The sequence below is a fragment of the Pristis pectinata genome, chromosome 1 (genome assembly GCF_009764475.1).
Source record: "Pristis pectinata isolate sPriPec2 chromosome 1, sPriPec2.1.pri, whole genome shotgun sequence".
Lineage (NCBI taxonomy): Eukaryota > Metazoa > Chordata > Chondrichthyes > Rhinopristiformes > Pristidae > Pristis > Pristis pectinata.
In genome coordinates this window covers 138,080,919-138,093,159 of record NC_067405.1, presented here as the reverse complement: position 1 = coordinate 138,093,159, position 12,241 = coordinate 138,080,919, and the positions used below count along the sequence as shown (strand labels likewise).

The following is a 12,241-nucleotide window of genomic DNA, read 5'->3' as shown; positions in this document are numbered from 1 at the left end:
TGGATGTCTACAGGAGCTTTATTTGAGAGCATTGCTGACCAGTTATTTCAACACAGACCAGAATGTCAGGGCCATTATAATTAGCAGAGATCCATTGCAGCAATGTGATATGTTGCAATGTGGCAACCAGTTTAGGGAATGCCATTCATTAAAAAAAATCATTTATAATTCACCCTGCATTGTTATTGTTTTAAGTATAGTCCCCACCACATACACTGTCCTTTAACAAGCACAGCAGGCAGTTACAAAAAGTACCTCTTATAATGTGTTAACTCCACCAACTAGTTCAGGCAGTTCAATAAATACTTATCAAATATTAATTTTCCCAGGTAAGGTCCTTTGCTGATTTCAATTAGTTGTTTACCCCTGTTAAAGTTCTGTTATCTTGGTGATGAGGTTCTAAATGTGACTGCTAAATAATTTCTTATTTATCTAGTATGGGCATTGTTGGCAAGGCCTTAATTGCCCCTTGAGAGAGTAACTTGCTAAGTCATTTCAGAGGATGCTTAATAGCCAACCACATTACTGTGGGTCTTGAGTCAGATAATAGGTCAGACCGGATAAGGATGGCAGATTTTCTTCCATGAAGGACATTAGTGAATGAGTTTTTACAACAATCTGGTATTTTGTGGTCATTGTTATTAGACTAGTTGTGTTTTTTAATTCCAGATTATCAAATTGGATTTAAATTTCACAGCTGCCATGATGAACTCTGGCCTCTGGATTGTCAGTCCAGGTCTCTGTGTGACTCTGTATGCCCTGTGGTGTAGATTTTACTTTTCCTAATGTAATAGAGCATGGAAACGGGCTCTTCAGCCCAACTCATCCATGCTGACCAAGATGCTCATATAAACTAGTCCCACGTGCTTGTGTTTGGCCCATATCCCTCTAAACACTTCCTATCCGTGTATCTCAATTGCTATAACTTCCATAACCATACTTCAAGAGGTGGAGGTCGCTAAGTGGAAATTTTAATTTTTAAATTTGTTTGTTACTTCACTTTTTGCTTTAGTGCGCACCGCATAACGTGCTTGAAGTGTATTAACACCCAACACACCTGCTTTGCATAGTGGAGATTGTACCTTCTTCTAACACCATACATTGACAAACAACCCTAGTACTCAATTACAGGTGAAATGGCCAATACTCTTTTATTGATGCCAGAAGATTTTTAATGCTTTCTTTGTGTACATGTTATATCGAGATAAATAATTTGCACTAGAGAACAAAATTACTGGACATAACTCTAAAATGGAATCAAGAAACTCAAAAATAGAATTAGGTCATATGTGTTATTAAAAGCAAATACCAAACTGTTGGTTCAAGGCTGCAACCTAATCTCTGGATTCAAATGATAAAATCAATTTGGGTTACAGTGGAGTTAATCCTGTTTTTCTTCTCAACCAAAATAATTTAACATTGCTCTTAGTTATCTTAGAGCAAAATACAGCGGTGCACAATTAAAACACAACCTGTAAGGAAGTGTTGATAGTTAACAATGTTATTATATAATTTTAATACTGACTTTGGGTGCATGTAATCAGTATATTCTTAACTAATGGTTGAGTTGTTCTGCTATCTTATATCACTGAACTTTTATTTCATTCCCGTTCTCTTCCTGAGTGTTGGCTTCAAGCCAAAGTATGATTTTTATGGATGCTAATATCTTGGTGGGTTGTCATCTGCCAGCCTCAACATAATGCTTCTGTCAGTTATTTGACTGGGGATAGCAATGCCAAGCTGCATGTCTCATGCAGAAGAAAATCAAAAAAAAACAACAGAGCTGAAAATCTGAAGGAAAACAGAAAGAGAAGGTCATGGAGTAATACAGCATGGAAACTGGCCCCTCGGCCCAACTCATCCATGAGACCTTTGGGTCTTGGACCTAAAACATTTAACTCTGCTTCTCTTTCCATAGATGCTACCCAACCTGCTGAGTGTTTCCAACATCTTCTGTTTTTATTTCATAAATCCAGTAGAAGTTGCTGAATAATAATCAGCTACATGAACCTTCCTTAATCAAGCAGAACAAGAAGCAATTATAGTAATCCTCTCCTCATTTTAAAACTTGTCAATTCACTTACTTCTAGTCCTGAAGAACTGAAGCATTAAATCTGTTTCTCTCTCCACAAATAGGCCTGAGTATTTCTAGCATTTTTTGTTTTGTTGTTTGGTATTTTTCTGGGCTCAATATGGAATTCAAGAATTTCAGATAATGATTTTTCTGTCTGTTTACACCTTCCCCAGATCCATCTTTTGTTCCTTTGCATACAGTATGTCTTTGCCATTCTTTTTGCTTTGTATCATCATACACTTTGTCATTTAATCTCCCACGTTTTCTACTCTGTCATAGATCTTCATTTTCGTTTCACATTTATTCCATTTCCCTTTTGAAGGCTATTGTTAAGTCTTTATCCACCATCCTATAAGGCATACAAAATCTCACGCTCACTAACCACGCATTGTGTAAATCTGACATAAGACTTTCTCCTTCAAGGAGTCTCACTCCGTTTTTAATATAATTTCTGTTTGACATTTTTACTAATTCATGCAATGTGCTGACTGGCAGAAATAGTTGTACATGGTGGCCACATCTAATAGCCTTTGAGAAGGTGGTGGTGAGCTTCCACCTCTTGCCTAAGGGTTGTGCATGACGTGAAAGGGAACGTGTGAGTGAAACAATTACCATGCTTCATCTCCCTCTTCCCTTCTATATGGTAGGGATGAGAGGTTTGGAAGGTGCTTTTAAAAAAAACCTTGATAATTTATTGCAGTGCATGTAGTTGCTGTAGCCCTGGTGCGCCAGTGGTGGAAGGAGTATTTGTGGTAGCTAATAGGGTGCCAGTCAAATATTTTGCTTGGATGGTGTTGATCTTGAGTGTTGTTGGAGCTTCACGCATCTAGGCAAGTGGAGAGATTAGAGTTTGATTTATTTTATATAATCACACACAAAACGAAACTTTAATGCATTGACGCTGCAGCTGCACTCTTGGAGACAGACGTAGAGAGCAATAGTCATGTCACTTGCTTTTGGATCTTTTCTCAATATCTATTAAGTCATACTTCATGGAGATTAATGTTTGATAGCTCCATTCAAAGTAAACTGACATCTTTTTACTTCAGTTCTGTGTCACAAACCTTGACATTCTGAGGTTCAGGGGTTCCAATCAGATGTTGTAATATCATTGGAAGGTCAGTAGAAACCTAATTCATTCATTTATCTGAAATTTCTGTCAAAGTTGTAGCACCAATCAGGAGGACTGACTAGGAAATTTCCTGCAAGCGTCTGAATTATTGATGCTGAAAAAAGTCCATACTATTTTTGTATTCAAGTTCCACCTAACTTACAGTAATCAATGTTGATGCCACACTGTACAATACAATATGATTAGAATAGCGCTGTGTATCGGCAGCTTTTGTTTGTCCTTCATGATGTGTAGGAGTAGTTAATACTTTTCAATTAAATATATTCTTGTGTTAGGACAGCCTGGTACAATATAACCTGCACTTATTGTGGCATCCATAACATAAAATACACAAAGCACTTCACATCAGAATGAGTAGAGTGAATAGAGGTAGAGGAATTAGGAAAGATAACTGCATCAGTGATTAATAATAAGAGCCATTTGTAGGCAGAGTGAGGCAGCAAGCAGAAGAGCTCTGGTCAAGGGTTCCTGAGGATTGGCAGGATGAGAAGCCCTAGAAGCTAGAGATTTCATTTTGGGACAGAGTAATGGGTAGGAACAAAGGACACAAGATTGTTGCAGAACAGGGGTAAGTAAAAGATTTTGATTTCTGATGTGATGAGCTAAAAAAAAGTCAAGTATCAAAGAGCCTACCAAAAGCAATAGATTACAAGTAGAGGCCACAGTCATCTACGCATTGCTCTGACTTTTAACCCATCAGAGGCATGGTATGGAATAAATGGTTCTGTGCCTCAAATGTCATAAGAATCGCAGATTCATCTTGACACAAAAGAGTCTGTTCAGCCTATTGAGTTCATGCTGGCTTCTGTAGAGCAACCCAGTTCTTATTAGTCCCACCTTTCCACACTTAGCCTGTAACCTTCAATGCCTGGATGATTCAAATGCTTGTCTACACACTTCTTAAATGCTGTCAGTGATTCTGCTTCCACCACCCTTTCTGGTAGTCAATTCAAGGTACTTGCCACTCTCTGGCTGAGAAATATTCCTCCTCAGATCACCTCTGAATCTCTTACCTCTGACTTTAAATCTCTGTCCTCTAGTTTTATTCATACCTGATAAGGGGAAAACTTTCCTACAGTGTACCCTGTCTATACCCTTAATAATTTTATATCCCCACCCCTGGGAAAACAGATCTAGTTTCTCTAGTTTCTTCTCATCACTAAAATGCTCCATCCCAGGCAACATCCTGGTGAATCTCCTCTGCACCCTCTCCAGTGCCATCACATCCTTCCTATTACCTTGGTGACCAGAACTGCATGTATTACTCCAGCTGAGGTCTGACCAATGTTTTATAAAGTTGGAGCATAACCTCCATGCTCATTCACTGCCCCAACTAATGAAGGCCAGCATCCTAAATGCCTTCCTAACCACGTTATCTACCTGCTTTGCCAGCTTCAAGGATCTATGGACTTGTACTCCAAGATTCCTTTGTTCCTCAATACTCCCTAGGACCTTACCATTCATGGTATATGTCCATGCCTTGTTAGTACTCCCAAAATATATCACCTTGCATTTATCAGGATTAAACTCCATCTGTGGTTTCTCAGCCCATTTCACCATCACATCAATATCACCCTGTATCCTAAGACTACCCTCTGCACTATCAACTCCACCAATTTTAGCATCTCAATCTACCTCATCATGGCCCTTGCATTTTATTTGTCTACTTGCACTGCACTTTCTCTGTAACTGTAACAGTATATTCTGCACTCTGTTGGTTCTAGCTTTTGTACTACCATGAGTTACTTGTGTATGGAATGGCATGCAAACAAAAAGCTTTTCACTGTATCTCAGTACATGTGACAATAATATACCAATTACCTGCATCTACATCCAAATCATTCACATGTATCACAAAGAGCAAGGGTCCCAGCACTGATCCCTGTGGAACACCACTAGTCGCAGGCATCCAATCGCAAAATCAGCCCTCAATCACCCTCTTTCTCCTGCTGCTACCCTCCAAGATAGCCGCGCTCGTTCCAACGTGCTCCTTTAATGCCACGCAGCCGCTGATCCTGCAGGTGCTTCCAGTCTCACTGACATCTCCAGGCCCTACCTGACTCACTGTCGATGATTCAGAAAGTGCTGCTGGTCTCACTGAGCTTCTAGGCCTCCTTCCTCTCATGCTCATCATCCCCCTTTTTAGATTCTTTTGCCATTTATTTATACTAAGGGGCAATCTACAGTGGTCATTGAACATACCAGCATGTCTTTGGATGTCGGAGGAAACTTGCACACCTAGTAGAAACGCCATATGGCCATGGAAAGAACATGTAAACTCCACACAGACAGCACTTGGTGTTGAACTCAGGTCCTGGAGCTGCAGGTGAAATGACTAGGCCATTTGAGGCTTTATGTAAATCCAACGCTCTCATGCTGCTTCTGCCAGTAGATTGAGAGGAATAGATAGACAGTCAGCGCCTCCTTCCCAGGGCACCAATGCTCAAGACGAGAGGGCATGGCTTTAAGGTTACGGGTGGGAGGTTCAGGGGAGATGTCAGGGGGAGGTTTTTCACCCAGAGAGTGGTTGGTGCATGGAATGCACTGCCTGGGGTGGTGGTGGAGGCAGATACATTGGACAGGTTCAAGAGCTTGTTGGATAGGCATATGGAGGAGTGTGGGATGGGGGGATATGCGGGAGGAAGGGGTTAGGTAGTGTGAGGGTGGTTTGATGGACGGCACAACATGGTGGGTCGAAGGGCCTGTTTTGTGCTGTATGGTTCTATGGTTTTGGTTATTAGAAAGTCCATTGTTGTAATGTGGTTTAAAATGACTACTGTACCATGAACCTTCCAATGTCGTCTTGTGCAGTAATTCTTCAATGTAAATGTATTAACAATGCAACATTTTCTTGGGGATTAGTAGTGGCTCGAAGTTGTTCAGGTTACACTATGCTTAATTTATTGTATCCAAAATCTCTAAGCATGTCCAAAAGCAAAATACTGCAGGTGCTGGGAATCTGAAATACAAGCAAAGTGCTAGAAGTACTCTGCAGGTTAGGCAGTTCTGATGAAAGGTCATCAACCTGAAACGTTTAACTCTGCTTCTTTCTCCCAGCACGTTTTCATTTTGCATTTTGCTCCCACATACCTGTTATTTGTTTAATGTGTTTTGCCTTGGAAAATGTCAACGTGCTGTGAGTCTCAGTGTTTGCTAGGGCCACTGTAACGGTTCTGCACACTGAAGAAACTCCACGCCAATGCAATTGATGTTGTCAGTTATTGACAGGTACAACACTGTGCCCTCCATGTTTGCTGACAGGTGCCAGTGGCAAGAGTCTGGTTATTGACTAACACTTGACAGCTGATTGGAAAACAAGCTGACCTTTTCCTCTTCGTGCTGGGGACTTGAAAGCTGCCTGTCAATAACCCCTCATTTCAAACGGTCATACAGGGACCTGAATTAAAGCCTAAACTTGAGAAATATTAAGGCCACAATAAAATCACTAATTTTACGATTTCAAATTAGTTAAATTAACATTTTCTCACAAAAGATATTTGATTAATTCTCTTGTTTATGAAAATGAGATATCAGTGTTGTGAAATGAAAATTCCAACCTTTGCATGGAGTACTCCCATTTTGTAGGCATTGCATAGGTTGGTAAAAACACTAATACTCCTAAATGTTTTTGTTTTATTTTCCTTTATCACTTGACATATTGTTCAGTGGTGGTTGTTACTGAACATGAAGAAAAAAACCCATACTGAACAAGTAAAGTAATGTAGTAGTTCAAAATTACAAAGGAAGGGCTACAGCATTAAGTGGCTGGTAAAATAGCAATGTGATGCTTTTTGGGTGGCTGGTGGAAAGAGTTCACATATTGGGTTCAAAGTGGAAAGGAACCTATTATTGCTGGTATTTTCATAGAGCTGTACAGCAAAGAGACAGGCTCTTTGGCCCACCGAATCCATGCTAACCATCAAGCACTCAATTACACTAATCTCATATTATTTGTCCCACCTTCTCATCAGCTCCCCCCATGTTATACCACTCACCTATCCCCCAGAGGCAATTTACAATGGCTATTTAACCTACCAACCCACACGTCATTGGAACCTGGGAGGAAACCAGAGCACCTGGAGGAAGTCCACAGAGAGAATGTGCAGACTCCACACAAACAGCACCACTGGTCAGGATCGAACCAGGACCACTAGAACTGTGAGACAGCAGCTGAGCCACGGTGCTGCCATAATAATGTTCTGTGATTGATCCTATAGCAAGATGTGGTAATATTTAAATAGCTCCTTTAAAGAATTGGTAGAGATATGAAGGACTAAATGGCCTGTGTGCTGCAGTAGTGTATGCTTTGTCTTCACTTCTAACTGTTCATTCAGTTTGGTGGTGAACAAGGGTACTTTGACAGCATTTTTCAGCCACTAGCCTCTTCCCCTCGAGAGGGGTGCGTGTTAGCCAGCAAGTTCCCTCCCAAAGAAGTGAAGAGTTCAGCCAGCAAATTCTACTTTGCTGATGGTGTGAATGAAAGTTAGAAAGTCCAAATTTATAATTGCAGTATTATGAACAGAGCACTTTGATTTCTTTTCAAAACATGGAGGGAGAAACCAGTGAATTTTCTGCATTTGAAAACTAACATTTCGATTTTGTGAATTAACTTGAGGAGAATTCTAGCAATACAGATGATACTTTCTTCTCACAAAATAGACAGGAACTGCAAAGATTCCTTTTTATTATTCACCACATTCCTCTGAGCGCGGTGATATTTCTCCAAGAATTGTGAGCTATTGACACTGGTATACATTAGCAATGGAATATTATGTTTTATGGTAGGGTATTTGCTGGCTAACATGCACCCCTCTTATGGGGAGAGGCTAGTGGCTGAAAAATGCTGTCAAGATTACCATGTTGATTTGCTATGCCATAACTGCAGATAGCAGAAACTACAGCCACAGTTGCACCAAGCAGTAAACAAGAGAAGATTTGAATCTTTGTGAGCTTGCACCTTCCCACACAAATGGTCAGAACTCTATCATTGTGCAGATAAGTCTTGTAGATGATGAAAGTTTGAGAAATGGGATTGATAATCTACTCATTGTAGAATATGCGCACTTTACTCTGAAATTAAGTTGCTTGTCACTTGTCACCCACAACACATTGATGCTGAGGAATGTGGTAGTCTCACTGATGATCAGGAGACTGGGCTTTTTTCTTGTTGGAGATGGTCGTAATCTCCGTTGTTTAATTGGCCCAAGCCAAAATCTTGTCTGGGTCTTCCTGTAAACTGTAAATTATTAGAGGTATTTGGTCAAGGACTATAAGATTTTCAGAGAATCTGAGTCTTGACTTACGGAAAGAAGTAGCTAAAATATGTAGGCCAAGAGCACTTCCCTGAGTAACTCCTGTATCAATGTTCTGGGTTGCTCTGAACGGGCAGGGAATGGAGGGATATAGACCATGTGCAGGCAGATGGGATTAGTTTAATTTGGCATCATGGTTGGCACAGACATTGTGGGCTGACTGGCCCGTTCCTGTGCTGTACTGTTTTGTTCTACATTCTAACTGTGTATCTTCCTTTCTAATAAAGCAGGGGAAACGATCGATAAATGTGACTCCAAATATAATGTATGCCTGTCTATTTGACTAACTTGTTAATCAGTTCTCCCACCTTGGACACTGGATGAGGTTGCCTGGGTTTTATCCCAGTCTGATGGCTGGAGAGGTCATTGATACTTTTCATGTGAATGTATTATGAAGTGACTAGTAAAGCTGGCACATATTCTGGAACCTGAATCACATGTAGGATAGGTTCTCTGAAGGAGATCAGTGGATTTCTGGCTGCATTGCTGGTCCACTTATGAGTACCATCCCAGAAAGTATCAGCTTTATGCAGTTCAATTTCACAGATAATCATGTATTTTCTTTAATTTCTTACCATAACCACCAAACAACCACATCCTCTTCCAAGATGACTGACAGACAAGATGTTTTTACTTAAATCAGTCCATATGTTCTTACATTCTTCCAAAATTTTGTTTTCCAGCACGAGAAATGACCAGAGGAAAGTTCTTAAACATTTTGGAACGGCCCAAGAAGTAGCTGTAAAATTGTAACCGCTTGCTTTTGCAAGAAGACTCAGCACTTGTTCAGAGACGGTCACTGTCTGCATCAGATCTACAGATGCCTTCACATGGCATCTGTTCAAACTGCCTATATAATAGTGCAACACAAGATCACATTTTGTGAAGAACTCCTCTTTTAGCCTGCAAGGCGAATTGTTTTTAAATGCAAACAGAGATCACAGTCAGCGTAGAAGGGACAGAATTTGGTTTATCACGTGCATGTCAAATAGCAATGTTATTATATTGTGGTGTACTAATCTAGATGTATTTTCCATAATCTGCTGTTCCCTTGCCGCGGCAGTGAAATAAATCCTGATGTTGCAGTTGAGGTTATGCAGAATGATAGCACTTTAGTTAAAGACGTGATTCTTAATAGCACATGTACTTCTGGTGTAATTACAAAAAATATACAGTGCCTGGGTATGCAATTAAACTGCTATCCACAATTCTCACCTCTGAATACCATGTAGATTAATGCAAGATGGCAGAAGGTTTGAGGTGATGGCAAAAGAGCATTCTTATGGTTTTAGAGGTCATCTCAAGTTTATATTATTTTGCTGCCTTGCAGTGTATTTTATCCATATATTGTGATAGGATCTATAAATGTTTAGTTGAGATGACTCTGTACCAAACTGGTATTCTTCAGAGTAGAACAACAGGAAGGTTTAGCTTGAGACACCCAAAAAATCCTCATGTTTACATTAAACTACATTTTCCACCAAAATGTTATAAAAGACTGGGCTGCCAAACCAAAAAAAACTTTTCAAAGGAGGAAACAAATAAGGTAAACAAATAACATGCCCAGTCACATAACAGAGCAATTAAAATTGTTGCTGGAACTTTTTGATCCAGAGAAACTTTGACTTTCTCATTGATTTTTATTCTTCCAGTATCAGAAGTAAAAGTTGACACATTTAATTATTATCTGAATAACTTTGGAAGAAAAAAAACCCTCTTTGTTTTACTATCCCTGCTTCCAGGAGGGCTCATCAGTCTGTAATGTTCTGTGATTGACTTGGAGATATAGTTAAAGTGGGCTGCTAAGATATAGGTGTTAAATTTTAGGGGCAGGGTTATATTAAAGATATATATTTTAAACCAAATTTTGAGCCACTATATTTGAGGTAGAGAACATAAATATAAACAACTGATGTACTTTATGGCAACTTCACACATCTGGGACAGATTTCACTTGAAATGGGTGTCATCTGGGGGGAGTGCAGTGACTCCAAATTTTCTTATCCAGTTTGATGTATTGCTCTACATGATATTGTTCAGCCCAGTCTGATCAACACTTACCAACTGCGAGTTTCTGGTAAGGTGAAAACCATCCTTTAAGAATGTAACTATAGCCTTACCGAGCTGAAGTCTAATGTTTAGGAATAAGGATTGGGGTGATATGATAGGACCAGAATGAAGAAAATTGCTGGAAACTTGATCTCTGAAACAGTCTGGAGACATCCCAAACAAATTAGGTCTTATGCTTTTACTTGAAAAGGATTGGCTCCTTTGTCTCAATCACATGAATCTTTGAGGCCTCCCTTCACCTCTTCAATGGATCTTTACTTACTCAATGTACCTAGACCATGGATGTTCTAAGTTGTAGACTTGGGTTTAGTTTTTTAGACGTGTGAAACAGGACTTTTTTTTTTGAGCAGTCTTGTGCACTAATTAGTCAAATGCTTCTATGATACATTTTATTTTTGAATTAATAAATGTGAATTACTTTCAAAAAAAAATCTTCTTGATCATTTGAGTGCAGCCCTTAGAAATAAATACTGAATTGAAAATCTACTCCTCTTGCATTTTCTAATAAGTAACTTGCAATGTCCATGTGGGCAAATGTGGTTCCACCTGGGGAATGTATCTGAGTTTCTGGCTTTAGTGGGAGAAGTAAGGGCAGAGATTGAAATGAGGGAGAGTGTTGGAAAAGGAATATACTGGAGCAAAGTATTTACTAATCTTGATTGTAAATGTAATCAAAAAATTTGCTGTAATGTGCAGTTTGTGCTGAACTACTTGAACTGGATTTCCTTTCCATCACCCTTCAGCTTGCTCCATGTTTATGCTGTAAATTGTTGGAAAAGTTGGTTTGCTTCATCGATCAAATGAAAGAAGAGGACAAAGAAAGAAACCAAGCAAATGACAATGACCAACCAGGGTGAATCTGGCAAAAATTAGTGAATGGAGGGAAAAGTGACTAAAAGAAAATACACGTGTTAATTATGTTTGGGAATTGTAATTTTGTTGTTTGTGAAGTTATGATTAAATGCTGGTAAATGTGAAATGTTCAATCATTCTTGAGCCATTGAAAAGTAAAAAGATGCAGATGCTGGAAATCTGAATTTAAAATGTAGAATCATGGAAATAACACTCTGTGGAGAAAGATGCTTTTCTCTCTCGAGAAACAAAGGACTGCAGATGCTGGAATCCAGATGGAAAAAGCAATAAGATTAAGAAGCGTCCTGACCTGAAATGTCGACCGTCTGTTTTTCTCCACAGATGCTGCCTGGCCTGCTGAGTTCCTCCAACATCTTTTTTTTTCATGCTTTACTCTTTCTCCACAGATGCTGCCTGGCCTGCTGAGTTCCTCCAACATCTTTTTTTTTCATGCTTTACTCTTTCTCCACAGATGCTGCCTGGCCTGCTGAGTTCCTCCAACATCTTTTTTTTTCATGCTTTACTCTTCCTCCACAGATGCTGCCTGGCCTGCTGAGTTCCTCCAACATCTTTTTTTTTCATGCTTTACTCTTTCTCCACAGATGCTGCCTAACATGCTGAGTATTTCCGGCTTTTTTTTTTCATTTTAGATTTCCAGCATCTGCAGTGTTTTGCTTTTTTAGGATTTTGTATCGGATGGCTTTGGCATTGGTTTTTTTTCTTTTTCTTTCCATTTTTTTGTTTTCATTGATCCTCCTCTATTTACACCTCCTCCAGACCGATTACCTGTGATTTATCTGG

General features: G+C 39.5%; 1 protein-coding gene across 1 annotated transcript in view; it reads left to right on the top strand.

Moving 5' to 3' along the window:
* lin52 (lin-52 DREAM MuvB core complex component) overlaps positions 1-11,567 on the top strand; it is a 66,332-nt gene extending 54,765 nt beyond the window's left edge. The window contains exon 6 of the mRNA XM_052010570.1: positions 9,202-11,567. Coding sequence (XP_051866530.1) covers positions 9,202-9,257 — 56 coding nt within the window. The 3' untranslated portion in view covers positions 9,258-11,567. The remainder of the gene's footprint in view (positions 1-9,201) is intronic.
* The last annotated feature ends 674 nt before the right edge of the window (positions 11,568-12,241 follow it).